The sequence below is a fragment of the Sinocyclocheilus grahami genome, unplaced genomic scaffold (assembly GCF_001515645.1).
Source record: "Sinocyclocheilus grahami isolate Dianchi unplaced genomic scaffold, SAMN03320097.WGS_v1.1 scaffold546.1, whole genome shotgun sequence".
Taxonomy (NCBI): Eukaryota; Metazoa; Chordata; class Actinopteri; order Cypriniformes; family Cyprinidae; genus Sinocyclocheilus; species Sinocyclocheilus grahami.
Window position 1 is genome coordinate 515,778 of NW_015505725.1, and position 23,129 is coordinate 538,906.

General features: G+C 36.2%; 1 protein-coding gene across 1 annotated transcript; it reads right to left on the minus strand.

The window, feature by feature from the left end:
* Positions 1-5,454: 5,454 nt before the first annotated feature.
* On the minus strand, positions 5,455-20,082 carry LOC107555817 (inter-alpha-trypsin inhibitor heavy chain H2-like). The gene is made up of 19 exons (XM_016238717.1): positions 20,059-20,082; positions 19,260-19,298; positions 18,761-18,933; positions 18,581-18,685; positions 17,134-17,296; positions 16,778-17,014; positions 15,255-15,371; positions 14,473-14,641; positions 12,900-13,025; positions 12,612-12,793; positions 11,611-11,796; positions 11,384-11,523; positions 9,404-9,582; positions 8,924-9,043; positions 8,441-8,554; positions 8,161-8,359; positions 6,509-6,681; positions 6,307-6,418; positions 5,455-5,921 (listed from the first exon to the last, which is right to left on the minus strand). Exons 1-19 carry the CDS (start codon positions 20,080-20,082, stop codon positions 5,774-5,776), a joined length of 2,706 nt encoding a protein of 901 aa, XP_016094203.1. The 3' UTR covers positions 5,455-5,773.
* Between the last annotated feature and the right edge of the window lie 3,047 nt (positions 20,083-23,129).

The following is a 23,129-nucleotide window of genomic DNA, read 5'->3' on the forward strand; positions in this document are numbered from 1 at the left end:
ATTTTTGTACGCACATTTTCATCACAAAGTTTTTCTTTGTTATACAAAGATGTTTTATTTGGTCAGCACAATTTTGATAAAGATGCAAAGGACCAATACTTCTTGATAAACTTGTTTATTTTTTTTCTAGCGAAATTTTTCTTACATGAATGTAAATTTCAGGGTGCTAAGCTCTACTTTTTTATTTTTCATAAGGAACTTAAATCCTATCTGGACACTCTCCTTACATCCAGCAACTCCAAAGCCCTTAAAACTGTCTCATTGTGTCATTTGTACGATATTTTCCTGGTTTTGTAACCTGCATTTGTACTCTCAATGGTATGTACCCCTGGCATTGATGGTGTATGTTCTTAGCAATGCAATAAAAAATAAATCTGAGTCTCCCGTCAACCCTGTGCAAAAAGAGCTTTGTGATAGCTTAATTACTATTGAAGAGGTCTTATATGCTATTACACAAATTAAGGTTAATAAATCTCCTGGGGTTGATGGCCTCACAGCCGAATTTTACAAAACTTTTTCTGATCTTATCGCTCCCTTTCTTAAAGAAGTTTATATAGAAAGTATAGAAAATCAAGTTCTTCCACCTACATTAACTCAATGATTGATAACATTGATTTCAAAATCAAGAAAAGATCCATTGCTTTTAGACAATTGGAGATCTATTTCACTATTAAACAATGATTATACGACTTTTGCCCTGATCTTTGCAAATAGAATAAAGTCAATTATGGACCCCCTTATAGATGAGGCCCAATCTGGCTTCTTAAAGAAAAGGCATATTTCAAATAATATAAGGCGAATTTTAGACTTATTGGATTACTGTCATTTATGTACTGATGATGGATTTATTCTTTTCTTAGACTTTTATAAAGCCTTCGACACAGTGGAGCATGCTTTTATTTTTAGGTCATTCAAAACATTTGGGTTTGGAGATTTTTTCTTTAAAGCTATACAAACAATGTATACAAATGGAAACAGTTCTATTAAACTTAAAGGAGGCTCATCTTCTAGGTTTTATTTCAAACGTGGTGTCAGACAAAGCTGTCCCATTTCCCCTTACCTTTTCTTGTTTTGTACTCAGCTTATGAATATTTATGTTAGATCAAGCCACTTAAAAGGTATATCTGTAGCAGGTAGGGATATTATCATATCCCAACTAGCAGATGATACTGCACTGTTCTTGAAAGACCATCATCATGTCCCAATTGCTCTTGAAGTAATAGAGGCCTTTTCTAAAGCCTCTGGCCTTTGTTTAAACATCAATAAATGTGAATTGTTATCTATTAAAGACTGTGAGTTACAGTTTTGTTCTTGAGGAACAAAACACGTTACATTAGGAAATCTACAATAATGAATGCATATGAACTTTCTTGATTTCTGTACTCTAAATCAGTGGTTCCCAACCCTGGTCCTTGAGGCACCCCAACACTGCACATTTTGCATGTCTCCTTTCTCTGACACTCCATTTTCAGGCCTTGGAGTCTCTACTAATGAGCTGATGACCTGAATCAGGTGTGTTTGATTAAGGAGACATGCAAAACGTGCAGTGTTGGGGTGCCTCCAGGACAAGGGTTGGGAACCACCGCTTTAGATAACACCTTTAAAATTAATTGGATTAGACATGTCACTCCAAATCCAAATTCATTATGGAATTTTATACCTAATTTTGTTTTTTCCAAAATTGGTGGTCTTAGATTACTTTTGATTTGCAATTACAAAATTTATCAAATTTAAGCTTTAAGCTTATCCTGCTTTCATAAACAAATGTTGCTGGCTTGGTCTCTATTGTATAAACATAACTTTTCGCCCCCGTAGGTACCTAATTTGGAACAATTACAATATATTATATAAAAATAAATCGTTATTTTTTGTAAATTGGTTTTCAGCAGGCATAATACGAGTTAGTCAATTATTAAATCAAGAAGGCATGTTACTCACTTATTCTGAGTTTCTAGCTCTCCATGGAATTCCAGTAACACCAAAAGAGTTTTCTATAGTCATGGATGCAATTCTCAGAGGAGTCTTGGCATTATTCAGAGCTAATATCCAAAACAGTATTACATCCCCCTCTGCATTTGATCTATTTGATATTTATATTGGGGAACTTTGTTTTGCCCCTGGAAATATGAATGTTAACAAAACTGTCCGTTCCTTACTTCAAAAAGACATTGTTTCTTCTCCAAACTGTATAATTTATTGGAACAGATTAGTTAAAGGTTTATTATGGAAGGCCATTTGGACCTTGCCAAACAAATAGCTATTGGTAAACAAAGTCAAGGAAGTAACCTTTAAAACTTTACATAGATACTACCCAGTAAATAATTGTCTTGTTAAATTTAAAAATGATATTGATTTGAATTGTTCTTTCTGTAATATGATGACTGAAACTTTGTTTCATTTATTTTGGCATTGCTCTTATGTTAACATTTTTTGGAAAGATTTGACTAGATTTATAATTGATAACATTGACCCCACTTTTTCTTTGTGCTTAGAACACGTTTTATTTAGTTTTACTAATATCCCTTCAAATAAAACCAAAGAATATTACATTATAAATTTAATTTTAATTTTTGCATATCCATAAGTGTAAGTACAGTAAAACCAATCCTTTATTTTTGGTTCTTGAGAAAGAAATTCAAATGTATGTTAAGAAGATTTTTTATTTACATAATAAGAAAGCAATTAAGACTGTCTCCATCTGTAAGTCCTTTAATATATTTACATAATGTTTAGTAACTTTATGTAAATAAAGTTTTATTTATTTATTAACATTGAGACGCAGGGTGGGTCTGGAACTGTTGTTATTTATTCATTAAATCGTGTGATTGTTTGAGTGATTAAAATGGGGAAAGCCGATTTTCTAAGTCCTAAAACGATTGGGAACAGAATCAAAGCTAAAAGGCCCTCAAAAACTGCGCTGGTATTGTCAGATGTGTCAGAAACGGTGTACAGTAGAGATGAAGTACGTTTATGTGAACATCTGACTTATTATTCAGTTACACTAACTTGACATTTATTAATTAATTACATTTTTTTAATGAACTTATTTTAGGTATGACTAAAAGTACTGCTTAGTCTGTATTGATTTTCCTGTATTTTTTTCTATATAGTGTCCTAGCTTTGAAGCCCAAAACTACTGAGCTCCCTACCTAGGCGGCATTATTCGATATAGGCAGTGTCACACAACTTTAGTTGCCTTTCTAGATAGCATGTTTGATTATAATGTGTTGTGTCGTAAAACTTGCCAAATATTAAACTTAGTAAGCTACAAACACCATAGACTGTTCTAAAACCAAATGAGCTGCCTATGTAGACAGCATTTTGGGAAACATATGGACACTGGGCCTATCTGGACATGATTTTGAGCAATATAGGTTGTGTTTCAAAACCAGACTTTACCAATATTGTCAGCTAACATGATCTGTCTTGACTGCAGAACGGGTTTAAACGTCACTGCATGTCTGAGTCTCACCAGAGACAGCTGCTGTTAGCTTCAGAGAACCCTAACCAGTTCATGAGCTACTTCTCAGAGTAAGTCAACACACACTATTTATCCCCAGCTGTCTTTGAGATCAAATGGGATTGTAAATTTTGATTTTAGGGAGTTCAAAAGTGACTTCTTAGAGCAGCTCCGAATACGTTTTGGTACATCATTACTGTTTTTAATTATTATCCAGTATTATATAAATTGTTTTGTGTTTGTTCTATTATTGTAGGCTAAGAGAGTCTATGTTCATTTTTGCAGGGACTAAGTGAGTTCACAGTAACTGTGTATAGTGAGTACATCAGTAATCGGGAACACGTTCACATGAACTCTACTCAGTGGGAGACTCTCACTTCACAAAATGGCTTGGGAGAGAAGGCAAGCATTCTATACATTTTATAGAATTAAAACTCCATATACGCACTGCATACAATACCATTTAAAATTTTGAGAACACCCAGAAGTTTCCCTTTTGTGTGTCTTCCAGATGGAGGAACAGAATAATTAATCTGTAAGATCGGATAACTGGATACAAGCAAACATTGTAGTGAAAGTGATCACTTAGAAACTGGGAGAGAAATATTACAAGATGAAAGCAGTCATTCGGGTAACTGAAGCGCTGTCAGTGATTATATGTTTCCTACAACGATATTGTGTGCATGTGTGTGATTTTACAGGAGGTGCAGGATTAATATATAGATGTGGTGAAGATGATCGACACTGGAGACAAACTCAAACTGGACCAGAGTCATTTGGAGACGATGGCCAATGACATGAAAGTGATCAAGTATGGTGACCCATACTCGGAATTAGTGCTCTGCATTTATCCCATTCAAAGTGCACACACACAGCAGTGAACACACACACACCCGGAGCAGTGGGCAGCCATTTTTTGCTGCGGCGCCCAGGGAGCAGTTGGGGGTTCGGTGTCTTGCTCAAGGGCACCTCAGTCGTGGTATTGAAGGGGGAAGAGGCGGTACATTCACTCCCCTCACCTACAATCTCTGCCGGTAGAAGACTCGAACCCACAACCTTTGGGTTACGAGTCCGACTCTCTAACCAACTCTCTAACTCTCTTCCCCGCATTCATTCATTCATTCATTCATTCATTCATTCATTCATTCATTCATTCATTCATTCATTCATTCATTCATTCATTCATTCATTCATTCATTCATTCATTCATTCATTCATTCATTCATTCATTCATTCATTCATTCATTCATTCATTCATTCATTCATTCATTCATTCATTCATTCATTCATTCATTCGTGTAACACAAAAGGAGGATTTTGGGGAAAAATCTCAATCTAATCTCTTATTCTGTCTCAGGTAAGAGAGTTTTGGTCAATATAAAGACACAGAGGCCATCCTGGAAGGCACAAATTATCGGCCACACTCACGTTAGACTCTATAAGTTCACTCTTAAAATTGTTCCTGCACACTATTAAAAATGCTGGCTATAATTCATTGGACCTTATGAAATTAGAATATGATTTTGTGGCTTTTAGTCAATTTCTTTTAGCTTTAAAGTCATCTATATGCTGGTGTAGCCCCTTTTTTAAATAGAAATTAATACTTTTATGCAGCAAGGATGCCTTCAATTGATCAGAAGTGAGTACATTTATAAACAAAAAATTGTATTTGAAATAAATGCTATTTTAGACTTTTCTATTCAAAGAATCCTAAACAAAATGTTTCATGCTTTCTACTAAGATATTAAGCGGCACAACTGTTCTCCAGGATTGAGAGCCACTCATCTAAAGCATGTTCTTTGTCTTGGTTTAGTGTTGGTTGAAGGGAAAGACAGTGGAAGGGATTGCATATTAGGACTTCTCCAAATTAGCTTCTCCACGGTGCCTCTACTGTGTCAGAGTGCATAATAAAGACTCTTAAATGACCTAATTTACATATTGGAACAAAATGACCAATGTTTTTTATCGTTCTTTTGTCATTGAAAACGGTTGCAGATGATTCAAATGTTTAATTATTCAAACTTTCGATGAAATGTTTCACCGCAAACGCTCAAGTCACAAGCCTTATAATACATTAATTCATTTAATTGGCTTTCATTTTTAAATAATTTCAGTTAAATTGGTGGATGTACAGCACTGTTTTTCTGTGTTTTGTATATATTTTCTTGTAGTATTACATTTTTTATTTTTTTTTATGGCAAATGTTTCAGTTTCCTTTGCTTCTTATTGCTTGTATAAAATAACAGATTTCTACCAATCAGCCTCTTTTTCTCTCTTAGCAAGTCTTCTAAGCTAGCTGCCACACTCTTGCTCTCAGATGGCGGTCAGGAAGCTGTCCAGCTGAGGCAGGATATAACTGGTGTAACTGCCATCAATGAAGCCTTTCCCACTGTTATGGATGAACCAGCAGTAGACATCTGAACCTCGTTTCTTGTCACGTCTGTAGTCCTTCTGCCAGCCCCTGATCGATATACAGATATTGCTAAATTGTCAAATATAATATGTGCTAGGTAGGTCCTTAATGGCAATATAACATAAGTTGGATAGGCTGGATCTCAAGAAGTCAGTCAAAAATATGTCTTGTTTAAACATTATTTTGTACATTATTTTCATGAAAATCAAACGCATTCACCCAAATTCTTATTGCTGTGATGTGAAAAAAAAACCCGAATTAGTCTTTTCAACTAGTGAAGACAATTAACATTGTCCTTATTTATCAAAAGTCTTCTAAATCAGTCAAATCATGTTTCTATTTAAATCTAGTGTTTTGCACAGTTTCTGAGTAGGGGTAGGCCATAGAACATATAATGAACCTGAAATAAAAACAATGAGATTTGAATGTGTACCTGGTGACAGCTACTTTGTTGCCTTTCACCTCCATTGTGGCCTCTTTCTTCTTTGGATCTGCTCCCTCGTGCACGCCGTACACCTTTAGTTCTGGTTCCTGCGCAAACTGACCTGTTATGAGATGCAAAACATTTTTTGAGAGCAAGACCCACACACTTGTTGGTGTGTTGAATAATGTGTTTAAGCTGTTTCGTGACTTACCAATGAGACCATGAACCCGTGTGGAGTATTTGTTGTCGCTAGACATGTAAATGCCCAGGAAGTCCACCTGCACAGGATGCTTCTTCCACACCCGATGCAAAAGCACCATCACTGAAATCTTCCCATCAACCATCACCGTAACATGTCCCTCTTTCACTATGGTGACCCTCATCCTGATAAGTAAGAGTTTTGCATATATTAACAAATGCATTATCGTATATATAAAAAATGATATAGAGAGTCCAATAATAAATGTCCCTTGTATTATTCTGCATGTTGTTATAAAGTTTAAAAAAAAAGTTCCTTGAATATTGTATTTCATTTGGGAAATACATCAGATTATGAAAGTTAAATGTGTTATAATATTCTTGTCCTCTTAAAGGGATAGTTCACCCAAAAATGAAAATTTTATTTTGCTTACCCCCAGGGCATCCAATATGTAGGTGACTTTGTTTCTTCAGGAGAACACATTTGATGATTTTTAAGTCAACCGTTGCAGTCTATCAGTCGTATAATGCAATGGTAACAAAATCTATGAGAGTAAAAAAACATGCACAGACAAATCCAAATTAAACCCTGTGGCTCGTGACGACACATTGATGTCCTAAGACACGAAACGGTCGGTTTGTGCCAGAAACCGAACAGTATTTATATCATATTTTACCTCTAATACACCACTATGTCCAACTGTCTTTGGGTGCGTGCACGGCATCCGGTGCGTGAGGTGTGTATGCGCTCTGGCGAAGAACAATCAACCATAACTTCAGTGGAGCAGGCTCAGAAGTTGGGAATATGTGGAAAGTCACCACTCCCGAATGAGAGAACGTAATCTTTTAGTTTTAAGTCAGTTTGAACAATCCGACACCGGATGCCGTGCACGCGCCCAAAGACAGTTGGACATACACTCTTAAAAATAAAGGTGCTTCAAAAGGTTCTTCAAGCGATGCCATAGAAGAACCATTTTTAGTTCCACAAAGAACCATTCAGTCATAGGTTCTTTAAAGAACCATCTCTTTCTTACGCTTTTATAATCTCAAGAACCTTTTGTCGCCACAAAGAACCTTTTGTGAAACAGAAAGGTTCTTCGGGTGTTAAAGGTTCTTTATGGAACCATTTAGACAAAAAGGTTATTCTATGGCATCGTGAAGCACCTTTATTTTTAAGAGTGTAGTGGTTTATTAGAGGTAAAAAATTATATAAATACTGTTCGGTTTCTGGCACAAACCAATCGTTTCGTGTCTTAGGACATCAATGAGTCGTCACGAGCCGCAGGGTTTAATTTGGATTTGTCTGTGCATGTTTTTTTTACTCTCATAGATTTTGTTACCATTGCCATGCATTATAAGACTGATAGACTGCAACGGTTGGACTTAAAAATCATCATATGTGTTCTACTGAAGAAACAAAGTCACCTACATCTTGGATGCCCTGGGGGTAAGCAGATAAACATCAAATTTTCATTTTTGGGTGAACTATCCCTTTAAAAAATGATGGCCATATGATGGACAGAACAGCCTTCACTTAACAAAACTACAGTTTTGTTCCTAAAATCTGCAGTTTGAGTTTATTGTAGAGTAATCAAATTTACTAGCTTACAGTTACTGATTCCCATATTTGTAATGTTTGCTGTAGTACATTTGTTTTTTTTATACCTGTCCAGCACTAGCTCAGCTGTGGCTCCCCAAGAGAAGGAATGATTGTTCCTGCCTTCCATCAGGTCGATTCTGTTGGTTCCTACTATAACCTGCACACCGTGTGTTTTAGAGTATATGGAGATGGTGCCGAAATATGTGTCTATTTTGTTGTTCTTCATTTTCTTAGACCCAACCAACTGACCGTTGATTGTGACTCCTGGACAGGGAAAAAAAGTGCATATGGAATATGAAATAAAGGACCTCAGTTTTTTTTAAGTGATGGAAGACATCAAGTTACCTGTTCCAGGATCTGAAATCAGGTTGAGGATGTGTCCGGGTTTGGAGTCAATGTTGAAGCAGATGTCCATGTTACTTTTGGGTAAGTGAATGATGAAGTGGGGGTCATTGTCCACTACATTAAAATCAAAAGGATGGGGGAGATAACATAAACAAAACAAAAAACTGTATTCTGGACATTTTCTTTCCACTAGAAACAACATGTTATAAAAAGCCAAATAGCCCAACATCTTAAAACTGACCATTGCAAGAAAATACAAGTTGAGCCTGTTGTCTTGCTTAAGTAACAAGAAACCAATTCTCATGGCATTCACACTGATTCTGAATTTAAAAGTGATCTCAAATCTCTTTGTGGTTCACATCAGTTGTTAAACTAATTGTGGAACCCAGCCCACTTGAAAAGAAATGTGGTTTTGGGCATTCACATTCAAATCAAAATCCATGTGAACTGCTTTCAGGCTATTATTTGATTGTGCTGCATTACCACTGGTTATAATGGTACTTTCAAGCGTTCCAGTTGCTTCTTGAGTTGGAGCATAAGTAGGCTGAATCCACTGAGGATTTGCATAGAGTAACTGGTGTGGTCCAGATAAGGGAGCAGTGGCTAAAAACAGAATAAAATTAATTAGAACCCCTATAATAATAAACAGATAATTAGAACAAAACAAAAAAATTCCATACTTTGCTTGAAGGGATAGTTCACATAAAAATTTAAATTCTGTCATCATTTACGGTAGCCATTGACAAAAAAAAAATACTACGGAAGTCAATGGCTACCGTCAACTGTTTGGTTACGAGCTGTCTTCAAAATATCTTCTTTTGCGTTCAACAGAAGAAAGAAACTCATACAGGTTTGGAATAAGTGGAGGGTGGGTACATTTTCATTTTTGGGCGAACTATCCCTTTAATAAGGCCTTTGCCATACTGATATTATATTTCAAGATAAACTGTTTGGATTTGGTACTTGAGCAGCAGCCATGTTTTGAGTCTCTGGGCGAGTCTGCGATCAGTCGTTCTGTCCCTCCCTGGTCATGACCCTCCACCAGCATGGCGGTGAAAGGGGTCACAAACTGATGCTCCACAGCCAGGGCCATGATCCTCTGGGTGATCCTACGCTTCTTATTCGCAGTAGGAGCTAGAGAGCTACATGAGAGGAAATCCACAATGGCAAAGTGAATGAGTACGATTAAAGGTGGGGTAAGCGATTTTTCAAAAACACTTTAGAAAACCGATTCGGGCCGAATAGTAAAACAAACTTGTAGCCAATCAGCAGTAAGGGGTGTAACTACTCAGGATGTGGAGGAGAGCGTGTTCAGTGCACGGGACGGACATTAGCCGAGCCGAGCGACAGAAAGATAGAGATGGCGGATAAAAAACAAAAGAGGAAAACGTCTGCGGAACAAAAGAAGGCTTAAGGCAAGAAGTAGGACCCGTGTAAATATCGGATCAGCTTTCCAGCGCTGGAGAGAACTCAAGGAGCGGAAGGCCTACGATCGGAGGCCGAGGTTGTTTTGTTTCTTCTCGATAGGTGAGTAACACCGTGTCTGCGCCGCAACAGCTAAAGTCTGTCTAGTACACTGGATGCGACAAAGCGACCATTGAAAATCATTTGAAATTTGTGTCAATACATCATGAATGGAAAACAGCAGCAGTTTTGCTTTGTTTCACAGAACTAATCGTTGCCTGGGTTGCGTACGTATGTGTGGGGTGGAGCTATCAAAATAGGGGCGAGACACTTTTGGGGTAGGGGCGTGTTTGTTTTGGTGATTTCAAATGTCAACATTGGCTACTAGAAATCGCTTACCCCACCTTTAATGGGAAACGCAAGAAAGAAATGTTCATTTAGCCTCATATTAGATGTATGTTGGAACCATCATTGCACATGGTATACATATAGAATATTTTTTTAATTCTGCAAAAAATTCCTTTATTTTTTTTATTTTTTTACATTTACTACTGAAACAGTAAGTTGTCAAAAGAACTGACCTTTCTTTAGTTTACATAACAACCTGGTTCACTCCACTTTTTGGGACATTATCTTATATTTTAAGCTTTATTTCATTTGGTCACAGTACCAGGGCATATTTACCAACGTCTGCCTTTCAACAAATCAGCCAAACGTAATTAATATTAATGAGTGGTGGACAGAATCATAGTAAACATATACTATAATGTACTTAGGTACAGTAACAAAGTAAAAATACTTTGTTAATGTACCGAAGTACATTATAGTATATGTATATTTATTTATAGTATATGTATATTTATCTTAGTATGTTTGGAAAACTTTAAATTTTACTTCATAACATCTAGATTTTTAAAAAACATATTAGTCATATTATGGACTAAAGAAACCTCTGAAACCTGATTCGTGAACAAGCTGATTGTTTTCAATGAACCTGTTGAAGTGGTTCACAAATCGTGCTGAATGATACATTGGCGAATTGGACTGTTACTAACACTGAATTTTAGCATTGATTATTGTAAATGAAAATCGTCAAATCATTATTTGCGAACTAAATCTGCTCAATTTTGTATGGAACGCTTAAATGTGGATATGTCCGCATTTGTGTGTCACTGTCTGAACAGGGTAGGCTATTTTAATAATAAAACGATAAATAATGTTAATATAATGCCAATTAATGCCCATGCATTTCCAGGCTGCTACAGCAGTTTCAAATCAATACAGATTAATATTCAATGTCTTCATCGACTATGAAATTGTACTTTTTCGATCTGAGGCAATTTTCTGTGTCACCTCCTTGAATTTTTTTGGTTCAGTTTCCTGTTTTGAATGGTTTTGATTGGTGGGGAAGGACATTTTAAGTGCATCTTCATCTAAAATTAATCTTCTAAACGTTTATTTGATCAGTTGTGCATGCAGATGGCCTCAAATCTAGCAAAACTGCTCTTGAAGTGAATACAGGGTTGGTTTTTATCTCACCGTTCGGCCAATAGCTGATTGACAGTAATGTATGCCCACATCTGCCGAGCAAAGCCGGTGAAGGAATGTTGATGTGTGCTGAGCACAGAGTCCAACCCATGAATATCCGCCTCTGTCTTAATGTTCAGGTCCATGTTTGCCTAGAGAAGCAAAACAATTATTATTAAACAAGGCATGAAAACTGAACTTGAAAATCTGAATGGAGACAAAGGTGACATGGGGCTCACAGCAGAAGCGGTGGTGAGGCTTTGCAGCGTTGTGAGGTCTGACGGTTGGAGTTTTCCAGCCACTATCAGCTCAGAACCATGGAAGAACTTGTCAAAACGATTCTGAGTCATGTTATTCACAGCGTTCTCAGGAAAATGAATGGCGATGGTTCTCAGGAGAGGAGAGGAGACCTGACTGTAGAACGTCTGGAGAGAGAAGAAAAGAAAGATGAATGATCGAAAATAGAGTCTTTAAAAGCTCAAAAGAGTTAATGGAGTTTTGTTTCATTCACATTCACGTCCAATTAATCTCAGATGTTTCTCATTTGATACTGAAAAAGTAACAATAGACTCAAATTAGACAATTGTTGACGTACAGTATTGTGAGCTATAAAGTTAGTCTGTATATCATAGCTCAGATCATTTGAACTTGGAAGAATTTGATGAGAAATGTTTGAGCTCATACAGGAATTCACAACTTTTAGCTGACTTTCTTCTCTTCCAAATCTTTTCTGAAACTGAAAGAGACACTAAGGGTAGAAAAACTTCCATTTGTGTTCAATTTAATCTTGTACTTGTAGTTTTTAGGGCTGCCAAAGTTAATATAATAAAATGTTAATTAAACATGTTTATTGCAATATATTTTGACGTATGTAATGAATTTGGATATATATATATATATATACACACATATATATATTTAAAAAAAAATTTTTTACACAGTATAAATGTATCTTTTTACATAAAAATATATATTATATATAAATAATATAAGTTAAAATGCTGTATGACATGTCTCAATAACAGACAATTACAATATATTTGATGTTTAATTATGAGCAGGATTTTCAACCAATAACATTTCACTGTAAGAGGGATTAGCAAGTGTGAAACATCAAAAAATAAATACATAAATAAAAAACAGGCGATCATCTAAAAGGTCTTGTCACTTGTCATGGTTTGGAAAAAAAAAATAAGATTAACATGGAAGAGATAAGATTTATTGTGGCAGTGTATTAAACCTTTAACTGGTCTGCGGCATCATGATTGGCATAAATCCTCTGGGCGATGCCTCTGTTGTCCATAGCAATTCGCTCCAGGAAGTCGAAGTCTACGTCAAAACCAATACCAAGAGAGTATAGAGAAAATTCCTCCCTCATCACACGTTTTACGTTTTTCTGAATAGTGCTCAGCTTTATTTCTCCTAAACAAGATAACGAAAGAGAAAGTGTAGTTCACTGAGGACTAGAGGAAACTTCAGGGCATACAGAAATTCTCTGTTGTATAGTGTAAATGTTAATAAACCTTACCCACTGTCGGGTCTCCATCAGACACCAGAATGATCATAGACACAGAACGAGGGTCGATCAATCCCTGATTGGAAGCTCTCAACAGCATCTGCACTGCTCTCAGTAAAGCCTCATTGATGTTGGTGCCTGGGGTTAAATACAGGGTCAGAGACAGTCCATTTTCAAGAAATGTTTCAACTTAACAACTCAAAAAATGTCATGCAAGAAATTCAAGGTAAAAAGTCAAATGTTTGCGTTTTGTCATTTTTATTAGTTTTCATTTTCTAAATAAATGTGTATTTAGTTTTTAATAATAATTATTTAATTTAATTTAATTTTACTATACTTAAAGGTCCCCTGAAATGCTTAGAAACACGCAGCGTTACTCTATGTGTTGACGTCATTTTAACTGAAATGTTTTGTCATTTTTATTAGTTTTAATTTTCTAAATATATGTGTATTTAGTTTTTAATAACTATTTCATTTAATTTTATTTCATTTTACTATACTTAAAGGTCCCCTGAAATGCTCAGAAACACGCAGCGTTACTCTATGTGTTGACGTCATTTTAACTGAAACAGGAAGACAGGGCGGGACCTGTTTTTATACAGTCTATGGGCGGGACATATCAAGCAGCCCCGCCCCTTTTTAAAATAGCCAATAGCGTTCGTTTACTGTATATCACAGCTTGGGCTAGAGCCGTTCAGAGCCGTTGAGCTCCGTAAAGTCGCATTTGACAGGGTATGCCAGCCACAATCTCATCCATATTGCTATAAAATATAGCATTCTGTGTAGAATTCAAATAGCTCCGATACATGAAGTGGCCTGCGCCGACTCGTGCATGTGATCCGCTCCGTGCAATCATGTCTCTGGAACGGAGCAGATTGTGTATGCGGTGCGGTGGTTAGCATGACACAGCGCGAAACCAGATTTCTTTTTTTCCTCAATGGAAAGCATATTTACACTGTTTGAATCGTTCCCTGTCCCCTATATAGTGCACTACATGCCATTCACTGTACAGAAAATACAAATTCTGTGGACAAGTGACCGATCGTGTCTCTGGAACGGAGCAGATTGTGACCAGATTTCTTTTTTTCCTCAATGGAAAGCATATTTACACTGTTTGAATCGTTCCCTGTCCCCTATATAGTGCACTACATGCCATTCACTGTACAGAAAATACTAATTCTGTGGACAAGTGACCGAATTCAGCCACGGCTTCAGCGTCTATTTTATAGTGTAGGGTTTTTATAGTTTTATAAAACTATTTTATAGTTTTATTTTGTAGTGTATGCGCTTCGGATTCTAGAGAGCATTTGATTGGACAGAAAGTTTGATGAAAAGCTGAAGTACGATGTGACGTCAAAAAAATCGTTGAGCCGTTTTGGCGAAAGAAGTGATCTTCTAAATGCGAATTTTGTCACTGTTTTGGAGCACACTGCCTTATAGATAACCTTAAGACTAACATATTGATACTAACACCCAAAAAACTTTCATTTTGACTTCATGGGGACTTTAAACTAAATGAAAATTAGAAATGTTGCCTTGGCAACTAAAACAAAAGATTCCAAATTTCACCATATATTTCTCTCACCTCCATTAGGCTTGATGCTTTGGATGTACTTTTTAGCTTCGTTCACCTGGATGGAGGAAGCTTGGACCAGATCTTCATTCCAGCAACGGACGTTGTGATTGAAATCTATGATGCTGAAATAGTCATCCATTGACAGATCGTCTAGAATAGCCTTCATTGCCTCCACTGTCTACAAAACGAAACGAAACGGATAAAAAAACAAAAAGCTGTTAGGTAGCTTGTTTGTTTCTCAAGGTTTAAACTAACATTCACTGGTAATAGCTTTCGCTGGTAGCGGTTTTCATGATAATCAAGAGCATTTTGTAACTAATGACATCACATTGGAATAATGTTAAGCTAACAGGCTAAGCTGTTAACTTGCTAACTAAAAGCACAAAGAAAGTGAAATGCTAAATTCAGCCATTTTAGCTGTGTGACATGCAATTTAAAATAGATAAATATTTTCTTGATTAAGGCAGCACATTCATTTACACTTGAAAGCAATTTTCTATCATTTCTAATCAGGCACTCAAAAAGTTATTAACAAAATGAATGAAAATCCCGGATTAATAGTGTATAATAAGACCTGATAAAATTTTAAGAAAGTAAACAGAGTCTAATTTGATGTAATGATCACTTTAAATGAGTGCCCTACAATTTACTTGACCACATGGTGGCAACAATACAATTGAAAATGCAGTTCTCCACTGCATCCACATGAAGACTTTTTCAGTAATGGACCACGTGCTGATAGGATGTATCTCCTGATATCTGCAGGATACTTTGAGTAAACACATCCATACCTGTTTCATTTTCAGCCCCCACATGCTTCCACTCACGTCGATGACAAAAACAATGTTTTTGGAGAGAGGAGATAGATCAGACGGAGCAAAGAATTGAACAAAATGACCGTCAGACACCTGAGAGATAGAAAATACAGTGCATCAGCAATCGCAGGTTATTAAGTAAAGCATACTACGTACTGTTGCACATACTATATTTGAAAAATAGCAGGCAATAGAGTGTATTCTGCACAGTGTGCATTAGGTATGTGCTCTTGTGTGGTTATCAGGAACGCTCTACAGTACAGTAAAGATTGGTTACTGAATAAAAATCCTCAATGAATAGAGATAAGAATTTTAAAAAATGTTGACTGTCAAATTACATTTTATACAGCGTGAGCTAGTTGATCGTACATTTATTTTGTATAAAGTTTGCCATTTCTGCAACCATACTATCAAAATTTGGGGCATGTGCAAATATAAATATTGATATAATTTAATTTTACTCTTTTTAATTGAACGAAAACAAAATTAAAGGGGTCCTATTATGCTCTTTTACAAAGTCTTGATTTTGTTTTGGGGGTGTACTAGAACAGGCTCTCATACTAGGTTGGTCGAAAAACACATTATTTTTCACATATTTTACATTATTACAACACCTCTCTCCCCAGTCTGGCATGAACGGCTCAAATAGTTCCTGTATCAAATGAAGGCCCGCCTTCTGAAATACGAAATGTGCTGTGATTGGTTAGCTGGGCCAGTGTGTATGATTGGCAGCACTTGGCGCCTGGTCAGGAAATGTCACGCCCCTTACCATAGCTTCTACCATAATTTTTACCATACATTACATGCGAGCTTCAAAATCAAATCAATTTGAGCGCGATTTAAACCCGGATGATTGTAACCACTCTAAGTTCTTCTGCCTTGGGAAAGCTAGCGTGTCTCAGACATAGTGATAACACTGGTTGCCTTCTCTAGTGCAGCTCAACCAGGTCTCGTGCCATTCGTCGATATTTGTGATATCACAAATCCCGGAAAATATGAGTTGTAGTCCAAACGAGCCGTTGTTGTAGTTTTTGAAAAGTGATTTCTGTTAAATAAAATATCTCCTTTTGAAGTGGACTTTGAGCTTTGTAACTTCGCAGATCTTTTTTATGCTCAAACAGCAACATTACAGACTAACTAAAGTTGAAAATGTAAAAAAGCACAATAGGACCCTTTTAAATTCCTTTTTTGCCTGCAAAATCTAATTTTAAAAATCGAACTGAATCAGTGTTATTTTAGTATTATAGTGAAACTAGTTTTTATCAATATTTTAAATGTTTTTTTTTTCTTTATTTCCACACGGTTCCATACTATGTTATGTTTTATGTCTATTCATTTTAAATTCAGTTTTAGTTATTTTAGTACAACTAAATGAATTTTTATTAACTATCTTGTTTACATGATACTAAAATAACACAACCGCAGAGACTGGTGGACTCACACCTGATTGTGATTTGGTATGTCAACTATTAGCTGTAAAAGTGAATGTACATCCACACCTGAAGTTCTCCAGCATTGCTCTCTCTCTCCACATCATACTTCACAGTAAACACGCCATCCACTGCACTTTCAGTGCAGTTTTCACACTTGCGCTGCTGCTGCAAAGTTGGTTTGAACACAATGTGGGCTTTTTCTTTTGTGTGGGTGATTTTGGTCAAATCTGAAAACTGCTCTCCCAGTGTGTTAGAGGCCGTGACAAACTTGATACCTTTGGGCTCAAATATATACACATCAACCTGTGGAGATACAACCATCATAAAAACCCATTAACATCTCAGTAGAGGTCACATCACAGGGTTCATTACACAACTGTATATTTATGTACTGTGTGTGTTTATGTGTGTGTGGAACTGACCTGCAGCAGTGGAACCAGGCGTCCAGGTTGTAAGTGTAGTGTGTGCTGGTAGACGCCCAGTTTCCTCTGCATCATTTCCTGATAGTGCAGCTCAAACTCCACTTTGCTGCCTGGAGGAACATGCACCTCCGTCCTAAAGGTCTCCATTGCTTGAGAGTTAGTCCTGAGAGTCAAAGGATTCTTTGATTAATAAAAAAGCTAAAAAAAAAAGAACAGCATTTCAAACATTTTGTAACAATGTAAGTCTTTAAGCTCACTTTCTATTAAAAAAATATTAAGCAGCACAACTGTTTCCAACATTGATAATAAATCAGCATATTCATCAGATTTCATATTAGAAGGATCATGTGACACTGAAGACTGGAGTAATGGCTGCTAAAAATTCAGCTTTGCCATCACAGGAATAAATTATACTTTAAAGTATATTAAAATAGAAATCTGTTATTTTAAATTGCAATAATATGTCACAATTTTTACTGTTTTGAATATATTTTGGATCAAATAAATGCAGCCTTGATGAGCAGAAGACACTTCTTTAAAAAAAAATATTTGTGCATTTATAGATCAGGAAATATATGAATCCAACCGTTATAAATAGACTGTACATATATAAATATATATATATATTCAGATCTATAAATACAGAATATTTGCATGCATATCTAAATATCAGATTTATTATAGATTTAAACACACTGTCTAATAACTATTGATATACAACTGTGAATCTAAATATACGGTTATACATCTGAATATATAGTCTATGTATTAATACAGAATATATACAGTACATATAAATCCAAATATAGAGTTGAAGTGAAGTTACAGATCATGCTAAACCAAAAATCACTTCAAACTGAATTTTGCTAATTCATTTATACTTATTTTGCATGCAAAATTGTGAAAAATGTCCAATTATACAATGTTAAATAAACACTTGATATTTATTTATATAAATTTGAGAAAAAAAAGTGTTATACATCAACTACCCACATATAAAAAGTAAATTCAAATTGTTAAAGGATTTTAATATATAGACTGTTTATAAAAAATATATAACTGTAAATCCAAACATAGTTATGAGTATAAATATATATTGAAAGACCTCATTAAGTATACAATATAGAAAATCCTGGATATATATTTGAACATTTTAATATCTGTGAAACCCCAGCTAAAGTCATATTTTTTTGTGATATACTGTTTTCTATATAAAATCATTCTTCATAAGGTAAAGAACATTCTGTGAAAACGTAACATTAATATCTTTATTACTGACTAAGACCATGTCAAAGATTGAAATCATAGTGAAATTAATGGTTGAAATCAAACTTTGATGCTTGTTATCTCATAATTAGATTTTGAGACTTTAGCCTGGATTTCACAGAGAGGGTCACATATATAGTGTAAAAATTGCAATTTATGTTGATGGGTGGATGAGCAGTACCTGACAATGCCAGCTGCTTTCCCACGAGCTCTTGCTTGAGCGTAAAGGTTCCGTGCCACTGACTTCTCCTTCACTGAGCCGGTGAATGTGATCCCATTGACATTCCTGAAAAGCAGCCACTGGTCATACAGGAAGCTGATGTGTTTGTGTGTATGTATTTGTGTCTGTTAATGCTCTCACATGGTGAAGTTGTTAATGAAGGCCCGTTTGGGGATCTCCACGTTGAAGCCGATGCTCTGGGCGTTGGGGCCTGAGTTGACCACAGAGCTCTTGACTGTGGTGTGAGCGAACCGCGACGTGATTCTACTCTCCACCTTATAGCTCTTAACTGTGATGTCATTGCCCTGAATTGCCTGCATACATACACAAACAAAACACATTACATAAATCAAACTATTAACAGTAAATTAAATAAGACCATAGAAACTGCTTAGAAAACATTTGTATACCTTAGTACCACCAGACATAAAGTTTGTCCTGAGGAAATGTCCTTTTCTAGGTTGAAATGCTATATTTTGTGACACTTCTTGGCTTGTGTGAAAGTAAACATCAAAGCTTGCAAAATTGTATCTTTTGACAGGAAAATATATATGGGGGGGGGGGGGGGGGCCGTAGTGTCTTTAAACAAGCCAATCGATTATTAGATAAGATTAAAGTGGAACAACAAGAGCATGAATACCTCAAAATCCTCTTCTTCTTCACTGGTCAAATAATTTCTCTACACACACAAAAAGAGATAAAAAAATAATAATTTAAATTCAAATGTAAAAAAAATGTATATGTTAAATTCAAAATATGATACGTTCACAGAACTGTAAAGTTAACAGATATGTTTACAGTTTAAAGGGGTCATATGATGTTGCTAAAAAGTACATTATGTTGTGTATTTGGTGCAATGCAATGTGTTTATGCGGTTTAAGGTTAAAAAAACACATTATTTTCCACATACTGTAAATTATTGTTTCTCCCCTATGCCCCGCCTTTCTGAAACACGTCGATTTTTACAAAGCTCATCGGTCTGAAAAGCGAGGTGTGCTCTGATTGGCCAGCTATCCAGTGCGTTATGATTGGCTGAATACCTCAAGCGTGTGACGGAAATGTTACGCTCCTTACCATAGTACTATGATGCCCTGTGTCCCGGCGCGACAAGACAAAAACAATAAAACCCCTTACAAACGAGGCATTTGTTGCATCCAGTGGGGACATGATTACTGATTATAATGACTTATACTGTCTTTTTACGCGTTGCGTTGCGTATCGCGCCGCGTAAAAATAAAACCATGTCTGGAGAAATGACAACAAGTGCTACTCTACACTGCTCAAAACTCGCGTTTGAATCATCAGTGGCAAATTCTTTAAATATAAAAAACTTACTTACAGTCTTGTGAGTCAGAAGCGCCAGACTGTCCTTGCAAAGTTGGAACTGCCCCACTTTATAGAAACAGACACCGGCATTGTAGGCTACTCTCACAGGAGACCTGACTGTCCTCACAGTCCTCCATAAAATGCGTTGCTCACATCTGAATATTTGGGTTGAACTGTTCTGGAACAGTGTTGTAAATACAACTTAACCACTGATTTCTAGTTGTGTCCTCTTTTGGAAGACCAAACATAGTAGTTTCGCTTTCACAACGAAACACATAGCGTCACACACGGCGGGCAAGAGTGAGGAACGGGCTTGAGAACGGCGCGGGCAGCGGATTCGACGAAGGAGCGGCCGGCGGGCTTGCGGCAACCACATGTGACGACTCCGGGCTGCCCTCCGCTTCGTCACGGTGAAAGCCGATCCGGCGATCCACAGCGCAAAGTTGATGTATTTCCTCAGCGACCAGCACGGATCAGCTCCGGGCATGACGAAGCAGATATCGTCCTCTTTTGGAAGGCCAAACAAAGTAGTTTCGCTTTCACAAACAAAACACACACACGTCTTCACGACATGGCAGCGGCAATACTACAGCGAGAATAAAAGTTATGCCTTCTTTCTTTGCGTGAACATTTGGGCGACGTTATGCAAATCTTCCCACATAGTGACATAGGTATGTGGGGGCATGTTAGAACAAGCCGTTTTAGGTAGGTGTGGTTGACTCTTAACTTTAATAAAGAATATCTCTTTGAATTTGAGACTTTAGTCTTTGCAACTTTACAGATCTTCTTTATGCACCAAGAGCTTGTAACACTCCAAAGAGAAAGGAAATAATTTTTAAATAATAAAAAAAAGTCTGAATTATACATTTCCAAGAACTTAGACAAATTGTTTTTAGATAAGATTTTTTTTCAACAGAAAAGAATCAAATTTAAAGAAATATTAATTGTCTGCCTCGGGAAGTCAAATTACTTTGCATACAGTATGTGTCGGTTAATTTTACATTTATTTTATATAAGGCTTGCAATTGTTGTAACCATGTGCACATATAAATATTTATATAATTTATATAACTGAAAAAATATGTATACTATATATACTTAGAGTGACAATGTAAATGCATTATATAAAACATTTATCAAAGCCATAGTCAATTCAGTGGTTAATTTGTTATTATTACCCAGAATATTGCCCAATCACCAGAAACTGAGGCCATATCTGTGGTTGTTCTGAGAATAAGGTTATTCTCTTTCATTCGGATATTTCTATCATTTGAAATAAGGCTGTATCTTATCTTCAGTTCCTAGACACTGCAAATACAGGTAAAACACCTGTAAAAAAAAATAATAATAATAATAATACAGAAAATTCCTTCAATTTAATACAATACATTGTGCCCTATTTTTACAGTTTTTTTCTTTTACAATGCATTTCTACACTATATTTATGCATTCATATGGCCATCTGACATAAAGTGACCCCATTTAGAATTTAAACACTTAAGCCACTGTTAAAAATGAGTGTTGCGTTATATACAAAATGTTAAATAAGTAGAATTAATTTTAAAGAAAGACAACACAAGGACACTATTCAAGCAAAACAATTAAAAATCGAGACGTTTTTCAAATTAAATGATAAACCACAATATACTGTTCAAAATAAAGGGAAAGGTGTTTGGACTATTTGGACCAGGGAGCAAAGAAATAAGAAAAACTAACATTCATGGGGGGGTCCAGGAGGGTACAAAAATAAATAATAGTATAAATAATATAAGGCCTTTCTGAACAGCAGATTAGAGCCAAATAAAGCATTTATTTCTTATCCCCTGCCTTTTCTTTTAAAGTGTCTTTTTTATTAAGTAAAAACTCCTCAAATTCAATCAATCAATAAACTTTAATGAATGTTTCTTTCTTTCCACAGAGACCATTTTGCACAGCAAATTGTCAGAGAAAAGGTTTTGTCAGTTCCAGAAAACTATCAGTAAGAAATGAATGTCAGCAAGTCCATGCCTTTTTGGTGAACCAGTAATGTTCTAAGAGCCTCTCTAAAGGAGGAACTGTGTTGGAGCAACATTAGGAAAATCCCAATACTGTAAAAGACTTCAGAAGAGAGATGATGTTATTTTGAATCGTGTGACATATCAGACATACAATCTAAAAATGCTGGGTTGTTTCAACCCAACTTTGGGTCAAATATGGACTAACCCAACCATTGGGTTAGACTTTTACATTCAATTTTTAACCCAAAAGTTGGGTTAGTCCATATTTGACCCAAAGTTGGGTTGAAACAACCCAGCATTTTTTAGAGAGTAGCTTCTGAAACACATTAATGTATAGTAGGCTACTGATAATGGTAAAATGCTTTATTGAAATACAACATTTGCTTCTATTTTGATATTATGCCATCATCTGGATGACCGTTCAATATGGGCGATCCCCAGTCTTTACACTTTCTTCATTTGCCACCTATATTCGATATGCCCTAATAATTTGAATTGTATCCAATGCATTTGGAGAGTTGATAGCTTTATATGTTCGTTAATCAATGATATTGGTAAATGGTCTCTAGAAACCCCTCAAGAATGTCAAAATAAGGCTGAGATCACTGACTGTCATTGAGGCCGCATAGTTTTTCAGTCTCCATATATTAGCTTATACTTGTTGAGCCTGCAAGCTGCAAGCAAGAAATTTCCATTACCTATTCAGCAAACCTCAAACTTTCACTTAAAGTAATCGGTGAATTGTGTTTAAAAAACACTGCTGGCAGGACACACGAGTTCACCAGAGCCAACATCAATGAACTAACCTCAGATGCGCAGAAATCCAATCTGACAGGATCCTACATCTCCCTTCACGATCAATAAAGCCCGTCAATCCTGTAGATGGCAGCAAAGACAGCAAAAAAATCACGTTAGAGAATGAGGTTGGTGTGGAGCAATCACTAACAGGTCTACAATTCAATTAATTAATCAAAATGTAATATTATTATCATCTTGCCCTGTTGAAAAAAACAGCATATGCTGGTTAGGTATGTTTTGACGCTGGGATGCTGATCCTTTGCTGGTTTATGATGGTCATGTGCTGGCAAAGGACCAGCATAAACCAGCAAAAGGACCAGCATAAACCAGCAAAGGACCAGCTTAAACCAGCATTCCAGCGTCAAAACATACCTAACCAGCATATGCTG

Bases quoted from the DNA above. Each gene is read 5' to 3' on its own strand.
- LOC107555817 (XM_016238717.1), bottom strand. From the start codon at position 20,082: ATGGAGGACTGTGAGGACAGTCAG. The intron at 11,524-11,610 runs GTGAGCCCCATG...TTGCTTCTCTAG, and splicing joins GCCTCACCACCGCTTCTGCT to GCAAACATGGACCTGAACAT. The intron at 8,360-8,440 runs GTAACTTGATGT...TTCCCTGTCCAG, and splicing joins GATTTCAGATCCTGGAACAG to GAGTCACAATCAACGGTCAG.